The sequence below is a fragment of the Vanessa tameamea genome, chromosome 27 (assembly GCF_037043105.1).
Source record: "Vanessa tameamea isolate UH-Manoa-2023 chromosome 27, ilVanTame1 primary haplotype, whole genome shotgun sequence".
Classification (NCBI taxonomy): domain Eukaryota; kingdom Metazoa; phylum Arthropoda; class Insecta; order Lepidoptera; family Nymphalidae; genus Vanessa; species Vanessa tameamea.
In genome coordinates, this window is record NC_087335.1 from 5,938,991 (window position 1) to 5,956,178 (window position 17,188).

Below are 17,188 nucleotides of genomic sequence, written 5' to 3' on the forward strand. Positions count from 1 at the left end.
AATGGACGGAAGGAAGACAGATATAGAAAATATATAGCATACTACTTATACTTTTAAATTTAATAAAAGAACATCAACCGATTTCAATCGAAAGTCTTTCTACACTTTTAAAATAATAATGCGTAAAAGAGATGGCAATACGTATTAACTCTATGAAAGTACGACATTCAATATCTCTTTTTTATGATACATAATATGTATATATGTATATATTTTTTATTATTCATAATATGTATATTATAGCTTATTTATTTATTACTTACTTTACTTTACTTAAAACTCAAAATATACATATATTGAACAGAAGGCGGCCCGCTAATGCTAAAAATATTTTCTACTAGTCAACCTTAAGAAGTTCTGGGTTGTTCTGTTTGTTGTGTTGTTATCAATGTTGTGTTTATACAATAAAACGGACAATTATTAAAAAAAAAATTTCGATGTAAATACTCGTGTTTAGTTTTTTTTACAGAATTTAGAGAAAAGGTGGATCTTGAATTAACAAAAATTTTCTTTCCTATTCATTAAAAATTCAACCTCATTAAAGTGGTTTTTGTTTTCAGATTTCCATTTATTTGTAGTCAAGAGTATGTTTTCTTTAATTATAGTAGGAAGAGTGAATTTTCTACCGGAATAATTAAATTATAAATTAATTTTACTTAAATACCTTACTGCCAAATTATGATTATTCATGTTATCAACAACATTCGTCTATTGTCTGGCAATACTCTTATTTAAAACCTGTAATTCATACCGGTTGAGTTATAGAAATTTTAAATTAAAAAAAATCAACAAAATATTGGTCCTTCGAGTCGGATACAAATAAGCGACCTATGGATGTCCATATCAGATGTAGTATATTATTGCTATTACAAATAAAAGTTGTGTAGTAATTGCCCATGACCGAAATATATACATATGTAGTTACACAGTCATCCTTTTAACAATCTAATATATATGAATACTTGATAAATGTCCTCACAACATAATATCCAGTCAGATTAACCTACAAATAATTATAACAATATTTGAGGTAAAAATGTTATTATTCATAGGACGGACGGCATATTGTCGAGTTTAGTCCGTGCTGGTATAGCGGTCGAGGATACGGACAAAAGATGGTATGTGTTTGATGGTCCCGTTGATGCCGTGTGGATTGAAAATATGAACACAGTCAGTCTAATTCATTATACATGTCAATCTCAATTGTTTATATTTGAAATTATATTATACAAATGTGATATTACATGTGCACATCAAATAATAAAAGTGGATATACGAAAAAAAAAAAACATTAAATAGAATAGGATCAAATCTGTGCTTTAAAAAGGTTATTAATTTGAGGTTTAATAACCTCTTTAAACTTTATAACTCAGTTTTTTGCCAGTTAGTTTTTTCTGAGTAAAATTTCATTCCATATTTTAATGGCGCTTGAAGATTTATTCATATCTGAATTTGCCATTAAAATATGTAGATAATTATATTACTTTACGATGGTGTGTATTAGTATGAGTGAGTAACGCTCGTACTTATAAGATGTCTTTGTGTGCGTCAAACAAATATTTATTAAAAATAATTACTTGAACGAGAGGCGCGCCTGCGTTATAATTATTCGAAGCAGTTGCTGATTTGTTTTTATTTTATATTTATCAAAAAACAAAGACTTATGTTGTAACATCAAGGGATTTTTTTATTCAATATTATCAAAAACAAATCCTAGCAGCCTATTGCGTGCATATTTGAATTGTCAATTTATAGGATTACATTACCTTAATTTAAAGCTACTGGAATGTTTCGGAATGTAGATTCCATTAAGAAGAATTGGCAATAAATTCTCTCTATTTTAATTATAGTTACTCTATTTTGATAACCAGTTACATATATTTTATTAAATACAACTATTGAATTATCATCACAAATCTACGCTTTTTTATCATCTTTATAATCCTTGATAGATTAATACATCTTATTAATCAAAACTTTGTACACACCCGCCTGTGTACCACCGCCTGGGTACCACCACCCACTTATTAGATATCAAACAGCAATAGCTTGGCATTGTTGTGTTCCGATTTGAAGGATGAGTGGACCATTGTCAATACAGGCACAAGGGACATAGCATCTTAGTTCCCAAGGTTGGTGGCGCATTGGCAATGTAAGGTTCATTTCACTAACAGCTCTAATTTCTATGGGCTAAATTTTAAATTTACCAATTGGCAAAGCTTATTTTCTTCACTTAATGTTCTAGGTATTAGACGACAATAAAAAGTTATGTTTATCAAGCGGAGAAATAATGAAGCTAACGGATAGACAGAGAATGATATTCGAAGTAGCTGACTTGGCTGTAGCATCCCCAGCCACTGTATCACGCTGTGGTATGGTATACCTTGACACACAAGTTGTAGGTCTGCCACCTCTTATTAACGCTTGGATGAAGAGTAATTTACCGTCGGTTAGTCAATGTGAAATATTGATATTTTTATAGATGAGTTAATACCAGGCCTGTTATAAAATAATTCAGTTGATTGTCAATGACGTGATTTTTTTTAATTTATGCCATCACTGTGACTGCGGTTTTACTGAATATTATTAATTTATTTATTTTATTATAATAATAATAATAATTTATTGGTGCAAAAGTAAATATTACTTTTAGATAAGTACTCTATTTACACGTGGTTTGGCACTTTAAAAAGAGTAAAACTTATTATCCTTTATGGGTTATTTACATAACCTGTGTTAAGGATAATTATTTTATTTTACTTATAATCTTTAAGATTTGTTTTGTTGTGTAATAAATCTTTATTAATTTTTAATTTTTCTTTATTAAGATTATTAATATATTTGGAAAACGTGAAAGACGTTTTATTTGAATATCAGGTTGGTTTAAAAATAATAATAATGTTAAATGTCCAAGACGTGATCTAACAATACAGCAGGTTTAATTATTATTAGTTTTTTGTGTGATCGTGAGTATATCGTAAACTAGACACACTTTTTGTGAGCTGATAACCGACATAAATCTCCCATGAATTTGAATATTATGTAGCCAGAAGCCTTGACACATACGGTGAAAGCAAGAAATAGAATCGTATACTCAAAACAGCCCCGTCTAAGCACAACAAGCGTCTGTGCCCTAAGTGCCATAATAGATGCTAGGATGCAAGCAATGTTTTGGCGATCTGTATTCTTTGCGCAAAAAAAGATTTCATTCGTCCAATTTCGATAGTTCAAGACTTGACTATCATTAGCGGAGCCCCACGTAATACGCGGCGCCCATTTTTTTCGCTACCCCTGCAGTTATCATCCAACATCGATAACAATAAGATTCGAATTTCGAATTTATTTTATCGTTTCGACTAATACTTCCAATTTTCGTATTAATGGGTTGTTATAATCCGGTTATAAAATATATATGTGTTGATGTTTTATCCTTAATTACCCGAATACATATTTCAAAAATAAATACAAGCCAATCAAAAATTAGTTCGCTTTTTTTTCTCGGCTGTAGTTACAGGTTAAAAGATTGATTGGTATAAGATAATCAGTATTTTAAAAAACTTATATACAGAATAGAGGATTTTTAAAATGTCTTTTTTTTTAGATTGCTGATAATATTAGAAAAATCCTCCCGAATTTAATAACAACTTACTTGTATCCGGCTTTAAGTATAGTACGATCAAAATTAACCGAAATCGTAACATCGATAGATTCATCTTTAGTACTAAAATTCTTGGAACTCTTGGACTATAGATTGAGACCTCTCACCGGTAAAGATGATAGACCGCCTCCTGGAGCTCCCTTCTTGGCTATGATGCGTAAGTGTACAGCCGATAATTGATTATTTTTTATATTTTAATTAATTTTATTAATAAAACTTTCTTTACTATTTATTTTTAATTTCTGGTTTATTAATTATGCATGACCAACTTTTATCATCATACATTTTAATGTATTTTATTTATTTATGTCATCGGTCACCACGGCCACGGCCAATAGAGATTGGTACTGCAGGACATATTAATCATTCCCCATATGACCAATGTGCCGCCAACATTACCCAATGTTGGCGGCTAAGAAAACTAAGAAGTTATATACCTTATGCCTGTAGTACACTGGTTTACTCACCCTTCAAACTGGAAGACTGGAAGTTCTAAATGTTATTTTACAATATATTATGAGACTACCCAAACGGACTTGCACAAAGCCCTACCACCAAGTAAATAATCAGATAGCTAAATCAGATTGAAACGGGGGTGCCGTTTCAATATCATCGGTATTGGATCTGATTATGTCTTTATTTAAGATTCCATTTGAGCCCGTTTTTGAAGTTTGATTTTATTTTTTTAATAGAATTTTATTGACTCTACTAAAATCGTTTAACGTTACTTGATCATTTAAACATTTAGTTATTATATTCTTACTTTTTCTAAAGCGAAATTGGCTCCCTGTTGGGTGATATGGTCAGTGATATGGTCTGTGGGTGCAACTTGCGATCACAATGGACGAACAATCTTCTCTAATTTTATGAGAGAGCTCATGCAGGAAAACGGTACAAAGCCACTATTCCCCAAAGAAGGCAGAGTATATGATTACACGTAAGAAAAATTATTTTTTTTTTTAATAATTTTATAAAAATCATCGAAGTAAATTATTTTTATATATATTAGATACTTCATTTTATTTTTTCATACGAGAGTGGTGGGGGGGGGGGATATTATTCCGGGATAAAAAGTAACGTAATCTATCACTGTGCCAAACATTCAGATCCATTCGGCCGTGCTGGCGTGATTCAAAAACAATAAAAATATTCTCTATTTGAATTAAATGTTACTTAAGCTACCACCGAAAAGTTATATTGACTAACAAACTTCCGTCCATCCCAATTTTGGCATTTATAATTTTTTGGCATTTATGTGCCTGGGTTTAAACCCTAAACTGTCGTTTAAAATATACGTCTTCTAAACACTCGGCCATTACGAATCTTTTTTTTTTATTATTTACTATTTTGTGTTTTTTTTTTTTTGCCATTTCTGGTCATTGTTAGCCGCAACCGCATGTTACATACCAATTAAAAACTGTGTTGGGTTTAATATTAGATTTATGCTGAATGGTTTATTTTTAGTGATTTGGGACTTGCTACATTCTGAAATATTAGTACTATTTTCGTTTGAAATAAATTTGTTTACATTTATTTTAATGATATTTTTAATGACGCGCTTGCACATACACACACACACACATGCGTTCATTATATTAGAGTACATATAATAAAGAAAATTTCTTTACCAAATTAGTTCGATTTTTTTTTGTATTGTATACTTTTTTCCTCTTTCTTAGTACTCTCTCAATATATTTAAGCATAAATTTAAACTTAATAATAAGTTTAATAAATGTAAACACCGATTGGGAAGTCACTGGCCCCTAAGATACGGGTTCTACTAGTTTAGGGGTACAGGGCCTCTTCGATGTATTAACAATAAATATATTTGATTTGATTTGTTTGATTGTTTTTTAATATTAGAATTTTAGTATTTATTTAGTATATAAAGGTCAATTACGTTATTTAATTCAGTTCATTTATTATATATTCAAGATAGTATTCGTTCGATCACTTGGCTGGCATCTTACGTATCGCACGCTTACGAATAACGGATAGTAGGATAAATTTATGAAGATGACAGATAACAGTTCCAGTGTTGAATATGTCAAAAGTATAAATTTAATAACAAAATTCTGCTATACGACTAGCGAGCGAAAATGAATTGGTTTTTTGATAGAGTAATTTTTCTGACTTTTATTTACTTGGTCGCAAAATGGGCTATTAATACCAAACTTTGTTTTCTTTTGACGTCATATCACAGCGACTTCAACGATTCATACGACCATTTTAACGGACTTTTGTAAAAAGGGATTGTATTTTTTTCCCATTTAATATGTAGGTGAACGAATATATTCGCCACCTAATGGTAAAAAGTCACTACCACTGATTGGTCATACACAATTCCTCACATCATCACTGCACCATCAACCTTGGGAGTTGAGATGTCATGGCTCTTGTGCCAGAAGTTACAGTTGTTCCGGTTTGAAGGGTGAGTGACCCTCCAAACCGGAATACAACATTACTAAGTATTGCTGTTTTGGGGGTGGAATATCAGATGAGTGGGTGGTACCTACCCAGACCGGCTTGCACAAAGCATCGCCAAGTAAATATTGTTTATTTAGTTTTTAATTTAAATTTAAAATCAAAACATATTTTTTAGTTTACACGATGGTGGTTTCACTGACCCAACTGATGATGGTGAACCCGCTAATCCATATTGGTATAACTGGATGGATAACCTTGAAGAGTATGAAGTTGATCCTGAGTGGCAGTATGCAGGTACGGCTTCTATCACCCTGGAATTGGAAATGGGGTTTTTCATTTGTTCATCTTCCATGTAGATCTTCAGCCATAATTATGGACATATAGACATGGACTAGACTGAAAAACTAAAGACACCTTACAGCTAATCTATAAAAGTCTTTTTCGTCCCACTGCTGGGAAAAAGCCTCCTCTCACTTTTGAGGAAAAGGTTGTATGGTTTTTTCAACGACGCTGCTCTAAAGTGAGTTGTTGGATACACGTGGTAGATTCTCATCCACAACGTGTTTCCTCACGATGTTTTCCTTCGCCGCATGAGATGAATTATAAATACAAATTAAGCATATGAATTCAGAAGTGCTTGCCCTAGGTTTGAACTCATCGATTAAGATTCATGGCTTGTAACCTTAGCCATCGCAGCTCTGGCAAATACATAATTTTGCTATAATTCTATTGTCACTTGGATTCGTATTTATTGGTAGTTAGTTAGTTTAATTTGACTATCAATAAGTAAGTGTAATGCTTTTATATTGAATAAAGGAATTTGAATTTGAGTTTGAAAAAATTGATTATAATATTAGAAGAACCATACGGATCGTTCTGTTCAGGAGCGGCTTGAAATCCTAGAAAAAATGTATTCTTTATTGTACTTAATTTTCAGCCTATTTTATTTATCGCAAATGTGTTTCAAGAAACGAATTATTAGCAATTTAATTATCATCAATACGAGTACATATTATAATGCTCTATTATAGTTCATTGGATTTCTTAATATATCAAAATAAAAGTCAACCATTGCTTATATCGTATTTATTTTTACATCTTAGATATCGAAGTTCCAACATTAGACAATGTCCGTTGCGCGGCTCTCCTAGGCTACAAGATCACCAACTACAATCACGTTATCTGCGTCGGTCCGACCGGAACTGGAAAGACTGTTACGATATCATCAAAACTATCACGAGGGTTACACAAGAAGTTCATTTGTGAATTTCTCGTATTTTCCGCTAGGACTTCCGCGAATCAGACACAGGTATTTATTTTTGTTCTATTTTTAAAATACTTTATCAGTATCATAGCTAATTTGCTGGTAAACGCTTGTAAGTCTTCCTTTAGAGCTACTTAAATATTTGCAGAAAGTCGTATGGAGAAACATTTTGTTTTTATTGTGTTAATCCGCAAATAATGCGTCACTTCTAAATTGATTGCTCGATAGTTCTAATGGTTATCTTAAAATGGTAATGGGGTAGAAACAACTAAAATTATTACGTACTAGCTAAACGCCCCTACTTCGTAGAGCTAAGAGGAGTAACAACACAAATATTTTTGACAGACAGTTGGACCTATAGTTTCAGAGATCTCGTGATGATTGACATTTCACTTATAAGTTTTCTCATAATATCCAATTTTTTTTTTGTAAGAAACTTCGTAGGTACGAAGTATTAGAAATGTTACAAAAAAAGATCGATAAAATCGTTCTCGCGGTGTGGCGTCACCAAGGGAAATTGGGATTAATTTATATATATGTACATATATAGAGGTTATTTACGTTAAATGTTCGTAACATTAGCGCTTATTTTCTATATTAAAATGAAATGAATTATTACTTATTTTCTATATTGAAATGAATGAAATAGCAATTTTAAATAATGATTTTTATGACTCGCCACAAGTTTGAATAATAATAATTCTAAATTTAAATTGTAATCAGGATGTAATAGACAGTAAACTAGAGAGACGAAGGCGTGGAGTATTTGGTCCACCGCCAACGAAGCGACAAGTCTTCTTCATAGATGACCTCAATATGCCTGCGTTGGAAGTTTACGGTGCTCAACCACCAATCGAACTTCTACGTCAATTTATGGATTTTTCTGGTAATTATATTGTTCTCCTCTGTTGAGTTAAAATTTCATTTTATTTAAATTTTTCCGTTTATACTTTTTTAAATATAAAGGCTGGTACGATCGCACCAACATTGGTGAATTCAAGACTCTAATAGATGTTGGCATGGTGGCTGCCATGGGTCCTCCCGGTGGAGGTCGTAATCCGGTTACAATGCGCTTGATGAGGCATTTCCATTATATAACCTTTACTGAAATGGAATATAGTAGCAAGGTAACTTAACGTTAACTTTTTATTATAAATATCATTGAGGAAGAAGAACTTTTGTACTTATTCGTTTAATCTTAGCTCATATTTGAAACTAAAATTAAGAGGTGTTTTGTAAATAGGTTTAGAAAATGGGTCACCTGATGATCAGTTGTCACTACTGCCCCTTGTCATTGATACTATAAAAAATCTTTATCATCCCTTGCATCGCCACAAACCTTGGCAAATTTGGCAAGTTATGTTCCTTTAGTTACACTGGCTCACTCACTTTGAACCGCAGCAAAACCATATATTGTATACACCCTTAGGGGGCTTGGAAGTCGGTTATTCCTCTTTGAATTTATTTTTTATTAGTAAGGTTATGTCATTTCTGGTATGAATAATAAATAGACTACTTCTTCTTCTCGAGTCATTTGGTATTTGGAACATGGTGACTCAACTTGGCTAATATATTTATATTAAATTAATTTAATAAATAATATTTTTTTGGTGATAGGGCTTTGTGCTAGCTAGTTTGGGTAGGTACCATCCACTCATCAGATATTCTACCTCCAAACAGCAGTACCCAGTATTATTGTGTTCCGTTTAGGGTGTAAGTGAGGTAGTGTAACAATTGGCACATAACATCTTATTATCCAAGGTTGGTGGCGCAATGGCGATGTAAAGAATGGTTAATATTTCTTACAGCGCAATTATCTATGGGCCAAGGTGACCACTTATCATCAGGTATCATAAACAAGTTAAATTTTTCCAGTATGGTATTTTTAATACAATTCTAAAATCATGGACGAGAAATTTCAAGGATGTCACTATAAATGAAAACTCATTCCTTAAAAGTTCCATTGAAGTTTTCAATTGTCTGGTAGAGGAACTCTTACCAACACCAACAAAATCTCATTATACTTTCAATCTCCGAGATCTCAGCAAAGTGTTCCAGGGTATTCTGATGGTTGATCCCCTAAATGTGAAGGTTAGTTTACAAAAACTAGTTGTCACCCGAGACTCCGCTCGCTTTAAGGGTTGGTCGGCAATTATTAGATATAAAAACTTGTCCTTTTTTGGAGTTCAAGCTTGCTTCATACTCATTTTCATCAAATCTGTTTTACCGACCGACAGAATTACTTTCTTTTATAATATTAGTATAGATTATTATTATTATTAAAGTGAATTTCCTGTCGAGACTTGCCAACGTATAGCGGATCTAACTTGAAATCAGAATAAACATAAGTTTTCTTCTATTTTTAATTTTTCACTATCTCAAGGCTATTTCAGATATTGGTATCCTATCAATAGTGAGAACTAAATTATCAACTCCATTTGATTAATTCATCTTAGTTTTAGCTGCTACATTTTTATTAGCTATATTTATTTCATCATTACGATCTACCGTAGGAAGAAAACGATGTGATACGGCTTTGGTATCATGAACATCAGCGCGTATATCAAGATCGACTTGTTAATAGTGAAGACCGGATTTGGTTCATTAAGTAAGTTTAACATTCAAATGAAAATGTTCTTTATTTATATATGCACTTAGAAGCACTTTTGAATGTGACGTGATAAAGTTAAAGCACTCTTCGCAATTGAGAAGATCCAGCCAGTGAACTTGTTTTTTTAGTATTTAATGAATTAACTTTAAATATAAATTATTTATAGTTTATATTCCCTGTAAGAAATATTGAGGCAAATGACTACCTGCTGGTAAATGGTCATCACAGTTAATTTACTAGTTCGTTCACGATTCAAACCGGAATACAATGATACTAAGTCACTGAGGGGGTGGTACCTACCTTTTTTATGTCATAAGTAGATGGACCGGCAATTGGTCACCTGATGTAAAGTGGTCATCACCGCCCATAGACATTGGCACTGTACATTTTTAAAAAGGGAATGTATATTTTTTTCCATTTAATATATAGGCGGACGGGTATATTCGCCATCTAATGGTAAATAGTCACTACCACTGACTTTGGGGTCCTTCAAATATTAACAATTCCTTACATCTTCACTGCGCCACCAACTTTGGGAACTAAGATGTTATGTCTCTTGTGCCTGTAGTGACACTGGCTCACTCACCTAAGCCAGAACATGACAATACCAAGTATTGCTGCTTAGCGTTAGAATAGCAGATGAGTAGGTGGTACCTACCAAGACGGACTTGCATAAAGGCCCTACCGAGTAAATAGTGCTGTTTACAGTTTAATGTTATTATTTTAATTTCTGCGAATTTACAGAGTATTTTAATTAACGAACGATACGATACGATACATAAATAATAAAATTCATTGAAAGTTCTGAGTATTCCAAAAAAGGGTATCAATTTAAAACATTTTGCCTTTGTTAAATTCCAGTTTGCTAAATAAAAAGATTCGTACCGAGTTTAATAAAAAACCAAATGATGTGATCGGTGGAAGATTGATGCTGTTCGGTGATTTCATGGACGTTGGAGCTGATGATAAGAAATATGTCGAGATTACGGATAAAGAAGAAGTAAATAATTATTTTATTGTATCGTAGTTACCTTGTTTAAGCTTTCTTATATATTAATAGCTTAAGCCAATTATTGTCCCAGTGATTATGGGATGATAGCTGCACATTAAGCCGAAGATGTGCAGAAAAATAAAGATGATTCTTAATTGCAATTTACTAAATTGTTATTTTACAAATAATCAATTTTAGAGAGTGTAAAAACGTTACTGACCAGCTAGAGAACAGTGCTACGGCTGCATGAGGAAATAAAGTGAAAAACGTAAACAAAATTAAAATAAATTCTTTCGACGAACTCCAATTTTATCTGAACTAATGTATAGTATCAGACATTTAAAGATTCATTAAATAATGTTTCATAATTTTCACGACAAATGTAGATAAGTTACTTGCAGTTTACAATTAAATGAAATCAAAACAAATCCTGTGACAAGTTTCGAAATTTCTAAAAACTCTTTTGAATAAACGCGAAGTTTCGCAGGACCCACTAGTAATATATAAGTAACGATTACTGATATTCAATAATCATCACTACGTATTACGTTTTACGGATTAAAATACTAAATGATTATGGTATTTAATTGAGATAATTCTGAATACGAGTAGATTGTACGTAATATTTTTATTTTTCATTATTCTATACTCATTCCGGATCCGGGTGGGAGGAGAAGGGATAGATGCCCTGTGTTCCTTTTTTGAATTTCTGACAACGTGTTAAGACGTGAAAGCGTAACAAACCAACAAATAAACAACTCACACTTGCATTGATAATACTAGTTAGCATTTAGATTTACCCTAATATATTGCGTAAGTACTAAGCATTTTTATTTATTTTTTTATAATCAAAAATGTAACTTTGTGTTCTTTATCAGCTGGATGAAGTCCTGGCTCATTATCTAAACGAATACAATCTGGCATCAACCGCACCATTGGATCTCGTTCTATTTGAAGATGCCGTGGGGCACCTTTGTCGCTTGGCACGTATCATGAGGCAGCCTATGGCTAATGCCCTTCTCTTGGGTATGGGAGGATCTGGTGAGTTGATCTCTCGTGCTAAATTTTATTACTATTAACGTAGTATGATATTTAGATCTGATGATTCTTGGTGTAGAGTAATATGTATGAAATATTCATTTTTACTAAATGAAACAAAAGTTTTGTAGTAACGCGTGGTGTATAATGTTGAATTGTTGGTAATGTTCTGAAGAAAAATATCTAACTAATTGTATCTAAGTACACTATTACAAAGACATTTTAAAGAATGAAATATATGTTGTCTGAAGATCGAATGACTGACTGAATGACTTGCATGAAATATTATGCCTTCTAAGCTGAGAGAAAATCTATCAAATATAAAAATATATTTTTAAATTATTAATAAATTGTACATAACATCATAAAAAACTTATTTACCTGCGTTACTTTGTTGAATAAATAAAATCTAAATTTGTAAAATAAATAAACAGTTTTGCTTAAAAATCTTATTGCTATACCACCCAAGCCACGCGTCCGAGTGTTTGCCATGATTTTTTTGAGATTGGATGCATCTATTCGGTTTTAAGCGACAATAAAGAGAAAATTGAATTGATCAGGTCGCCAGTCCTTATCCCGCCTCGCAGCCAGCATGGCGGAACTGCAATGCATGCAAATTGAAATAACCAAAGCTTACGGTCAGGTCGAATGGCGCGATGATCTGAAACATACCATGATGAAAGCCGGTGCTGATAATCGTGGAATTGTTTTCCTGTTCTCCGATGCTCAAGTATATCACTGAACTATTTTATATTAAATAGATAAAATATATTACATCGACTATGAACCTATAGAATTAGGTTATATGAAATTTCAGCTCAGTGGAAATTATTAGGTCGATAGAAAGCAACAAATTGATTTTTATACAGGTTAGGTTGGTTTATATTTTTGAAGGTCGATGTTGTTTGCATCTTTAAAGTCTGTATCACTTTGAATGTCACCTATATCAGTTATTAATTGTAAGTGTTTAGTGATAAATTGATGGTATAAATATTTCAATAAATAAACAAAGAAATAAACGTGAACATTTGTTTTGATTTGCAAAATGTTATTCTACATCGTTTATATTTTATAAGTATTTGTTTTGTATTATTTAACTGAACCACTAGTTCGTAACAAGTAAATTACGTTCAAAAAAGTATCTACAATGAATAAAAACAATACCATCAAAAAGATATCCCTTTTAAAAACTGAAGCTGAAACATTTTCGCAAAGGCCTTTAATTAGACAAAGAAACAAAAGTAAATTGTAAATACTTCTAAACTCCTAAGAGCTTCTCCTCGTGCAGATGAAAGAACGTATGTTACGACAAGTTCCTTCAAAGATTTAAACGAGACAGATAATCTCCTAATTAGTTTACATAATTATACAATATATTAGGAAATCTTTCATATTTATAAGGTTCGTCATATTAGTGGTGGGGTTTTTATCGTTGCTACCGGCAAACAAAAGCGAAAGACAACAATACTTAGAATTGTTGTGTTTCGATTTGAAGGGTGAGCTACTGTTTCAGCATAAGGGACATAGCATCTTAGTTCCCAAGGTTGGGGGCACAATGGTAATGTTCATGAGCAGCGGTGCGCCTCGGGCCGCCTTACATTTAATTTTTAAAAAAAAAACATCTCATTGTTTATTTATATCTTCGAAAGAAAAAACAGCTTTGTTTAATTATTCCTGTCTAAAAAATATTTATATTTAAATTCGTTTATTTTAAATGTTCTTTTTTAGATAAAATTGGAATCATTTCTCGAAGACCTGAACAATATACTGAGTTCAGGCGATGTTCCGAATATATATGAAGCTGAAGATTTGGACTCCATATATATGTCTGTTCGTCACGCAGTCATGGAAATGAATCTAGCAGCGACTAAAACTAATCTGTTCGCTTGCTATCAACGTAGAGTTCGGAGCAATTTACACATTGTTGTAGTCATGAGTCCTGTTGGCGAAGTAAGTTCATTGAATAACAACTTAACGATTATTAAGTACATTATATTTATTTACATAATAATTATCAATTAAAGCCTTAATTATATGAAAATATTAAAATAGTTACATTAAAATTTATTACCTTTGGTTTGGTTAAGTTGAATATTTTTGTATATTTTCAAAATTATATTATTATATGTACAATAAATAAAATTTACTATGGTTCATATATATAATTATAACAACATATTATATATAAAGAAAAAACTTTATAAGATAAGATTAGAATTGTCGATGGTTATTTTATGTATTTTAATACTAGTTCCCGTTTGTTGCTCATCCGCGTGCGAAGGCGCCAACGGGTGTGAGGTGCTCTATATCCTGTTTTATAACTTTACAACGTGTTAGCAAAATTTCATGTTTATCGGTTGAGTTTATATGTGAAAACGTTAAGAATAAACTGATTCTTACATTTATAATATAAATTTGAAAAATATTTAATAACTACAGACGACGGACAGACGACTAATATTATACTTTATTGTTTCTTAGGCATAACAGTAAATTAATTTTATACGTTTGTTACTAAATCAACTGTCAATTTAACTAATGCGGTAAATTCGTTTTTCAACTTCTTAAACAAATGCTTGCAAAAAAACAAAAGAAAAAAAATTGTAGTCGCAAATGATAGTTTAACGAAAGCGTTGTTATCTAACGATAATGTCGTTTAAAAACTAGTTGAACAACTTTTTTATCCATATCAGATCTTCAGAGCTCGTCTCCGCCAGTTTCCCTCCCTTGTGAATTGTTGCACTATCGACTGGTTCAGTGAGTGGCCGAAATCCGCCCTCCAATCCGTTGCAACACACTTTTTCAATAACATGTTGGAGCTTCAGACCACTGATGAAGTCATCGAATCTCTAGTTGTAAGTAATTATCTTATTAGTAATATATTATTTTGTTTTCTTTTAATTATACAGGCAGGCGGATACGCAAATGGACCACCTGATGATAAATAGTCACCACTGTCGATAAATTTTGGCGCTGTAAAAAATAATAACCACTCCTTATCGCTGACGCGCCAGCAACCTTGGGAGCTAAAATGTTGTGTCCCTAGTGCCTGTAGTTATATTTTCTTACATAAAGCCTTACCTATAAGTGTAATATAACAATAATATGTAATGTTGACAAGGAAGAGGAAAATTTAACATGATATAATTTGCTAAAATACCATAAGTATGCACTGAACCTGATTTTCACTAAAAATCTACAATTTTCAGTCTGTTTGCTGCTTCGCACACCAGAGTGTGGTGGATGCGAGTGCTAAATTCTTGGCTCAACTCAATCGCCTCAATTACGTGACTCCTATGTCTTACATGGAGATGTTAGCAGCTTATGCGGAAATGTTCAGAAAGAAACAGAAGGCTATACTCATGGAATCCAACGCTCTGAAAACAGGTAAAAATTTAAATTTATTGGCATAAAAGGCAGAGTTCAGACTGATATATACATTTCTAACATTTTTACTATAAATTCTGTCTTATTGATAATTGTAAGTACGATAAATATTCATGGTATGACATAAATTCTGAGCTAACACCAAAGAATTATTATTAGAGCTATTTTTTTTCTACGATCAAATTTAAAGGTCTAAACAAACTAAATCAAACTGAAGTTGAAGTGAAGCAGCTTCAAATTGAATTAGCTGAACTGAAGCCGTTGATGGAAAAAGCTGCTGATGAAACCAAAAAAGTGATTGACCAGATAGCAATAGATACAGTACGTAACAATTTTTATTCATAATAAATTATTATCTATATCTATTCACTCACGATGGCACGTCCCTCCGAGCTAATTATCGGCGTACGTGAGTGACGGTCTTGGTTATAAGATGTCTTATTGTGCGTGAGATAACTTCTGTCAGAATAAAGACAGCAAAAAAATATCAAATTTGATTATATTTGTTAATGCACGCCAATAATTAAATAAAAATAAAATGTTATTCCTTATGATTATGTTATTACCGATATTTACTTGATTGGTATTATTTATTTTATAGGAAATAGCTGAAGACGCTAGAATTAAAGTAGAAAAAGAGCAGGCAATCGCGGAACTGATGGCTAAGGAAACGACTGCTATGGCTGAAGATGCACAGAGAGATTTAGGTGATGTTGAATTTGCCTTAACATTAAACGTTCAATAGATAGTATTTATAATTTCTATGTTTATATTGTATTAAATATAATAAATATTAGATTAGAGTATATCAAAAGATACATTTTTCAAATGATATATATAATATGTAGCTTACCTGTTTGGGATATATTCCAAAACAATAGAAGCCGTAGTAGAATCAAAAGATTTTACCGATGGGAAGCTGTAAGTCAAATCAAGTAAATCGGATCAAAATCCTTTATTCATAAGAAGCAATACACTTGATTAAGTATCGAATTGAAAACTGGTTTGGTAAAATGATACCCTGAGCTGAGAAGAATCGATAGAACAAGATCAGCAGGTTCTTTTTTGGTCAATTTATGATTGTAAAATTAATGATTATATTCAATATAAAAAAGGAAAATTCAGGAGGCGATCGTTTCAGTCCCAAGATTCTCTGTTGCTCTTTTTTACAAATTCATTATAAAATATTCATGAATTTCTATTTAATTATGTATGACCTAAAATATAAATTATGTCCAACGTGTGCTTAATAATAATAATATATTTTTTAAATTATACGGTTTAAAAGGATAATATTTTAATTATAAATAAATTTAACGTGTCAAAATTACTAGACGAAGCAATGCCAGCACTAAGAGCAGCTGAAAAGGCCCTACAAGAGTTGAATCGTAATGACGTCGTTGAAGTTAAGGCAATGAAAAAACCACCAGCTGGTGTAGTTCTTGTGATAGAATCACTGTGTGTGGTATTCGATATCAAGCCTATTAAGGTACCTTTTTTTACTTTAAATTTAAGAACAGTCCTAGTTTTTAAATAGTACTGGACCAACAGTCGTAGAAGGCTGACCACTCGTATTTTAAAGTATATATAATCTTGACTATTAACTATTCGATATGCAGGAACCTGGAGCATCATTTGGTCAAAAAGTGCTGAATTACTGGAAGCCAGGGTCACAGATGTTAGCGGATCCAACTGCATTTCTGGACTCGTTAATGAAATATGACAAGGAATCCATTACAGAAGACATGATAAAGAAACTAAAGAAATACGTTAGCGACCCTAACTACGAGCCAGGCAAGATATCGAAGGTAT

At 32.1% G+C, this 17,188-nt stretch overlaps 1 protein-coding gene across 1 annotated transcript in view; it reads left to right on the forward strand.

Moving 5' to 3' along the window:
• LOC113392089 (dynein axonemal heavy chain 1-like) overlaps positions 1–17,188 on the forward strand; it is a 72,679-nt gene that overhangs the window by 34,167 nt on the left and 21,324 nt on the right. Inside the window, exons 41-60 of the mRNA XM_064219346.1 lie at positions 1,053–1,170; positions 2,246–2,449; positions 3,602–3,815; positions 4,433–4,595; positions 6,261–6,379; positions 7,189–7,394; positions 8,073–8,235; positions 8,316–8,476; positions 9,225–9,440; positions 9,863–9,957; positions 10,822–10,960; positions 11,830–11,992; positions 12,550–12,719; positions 13,718–13,939; positions 14,683–14,844; positions 15,199–15,376; positions 15,567–15,697; positions 15,978–16,083; positions 16,711–16,865; positions 16,996–17,184. Of these exons, the coding sequence (XP_064075416.1) occupies positions 1,053–1,170; positions 2,246–2,449; positions 3,602–3,815; positions 4,433–4,595; positions 6,261–6,379; positions 7,189–7,394; positions 8,073–8,235; positions 8,316–8,476; positions 9,225–9,440; positions 9,863–9,957; positions 10,822–10,960; positions 11,830–11,992; positions 12,550–12,719; positions 13,718–13,939; positions 14,683–14,844; positions 15,199–15,376; positions 15,567–15,697; positions 15,978–16,083; positions 16,711–16,865; positions 16,996–17,184 (3,274 nt within the window). The remainder of the gene's footprint in view (positions 1–1,052; positions 1,171–2,245; positions 2,450–3,601; positions 3,816–4,432; positions 4,596–6,260; positions 6,380–7,188; positions 7,395–8,072; positions 8,236–8,315; positions 8,477–9,224; positions 9,441–9,862; positions 9,958–10,821; positions 10,961–11,829; positions 11,993–12,549; positions 12,720–13,717; positions 13,940–14,682; positions 14,845–15,198; positions 15,377–15,566; positions 15,698–15,977; positions 16,084–16,710; positions 16,866–16,995; positions 17,185–17,188) is intronic.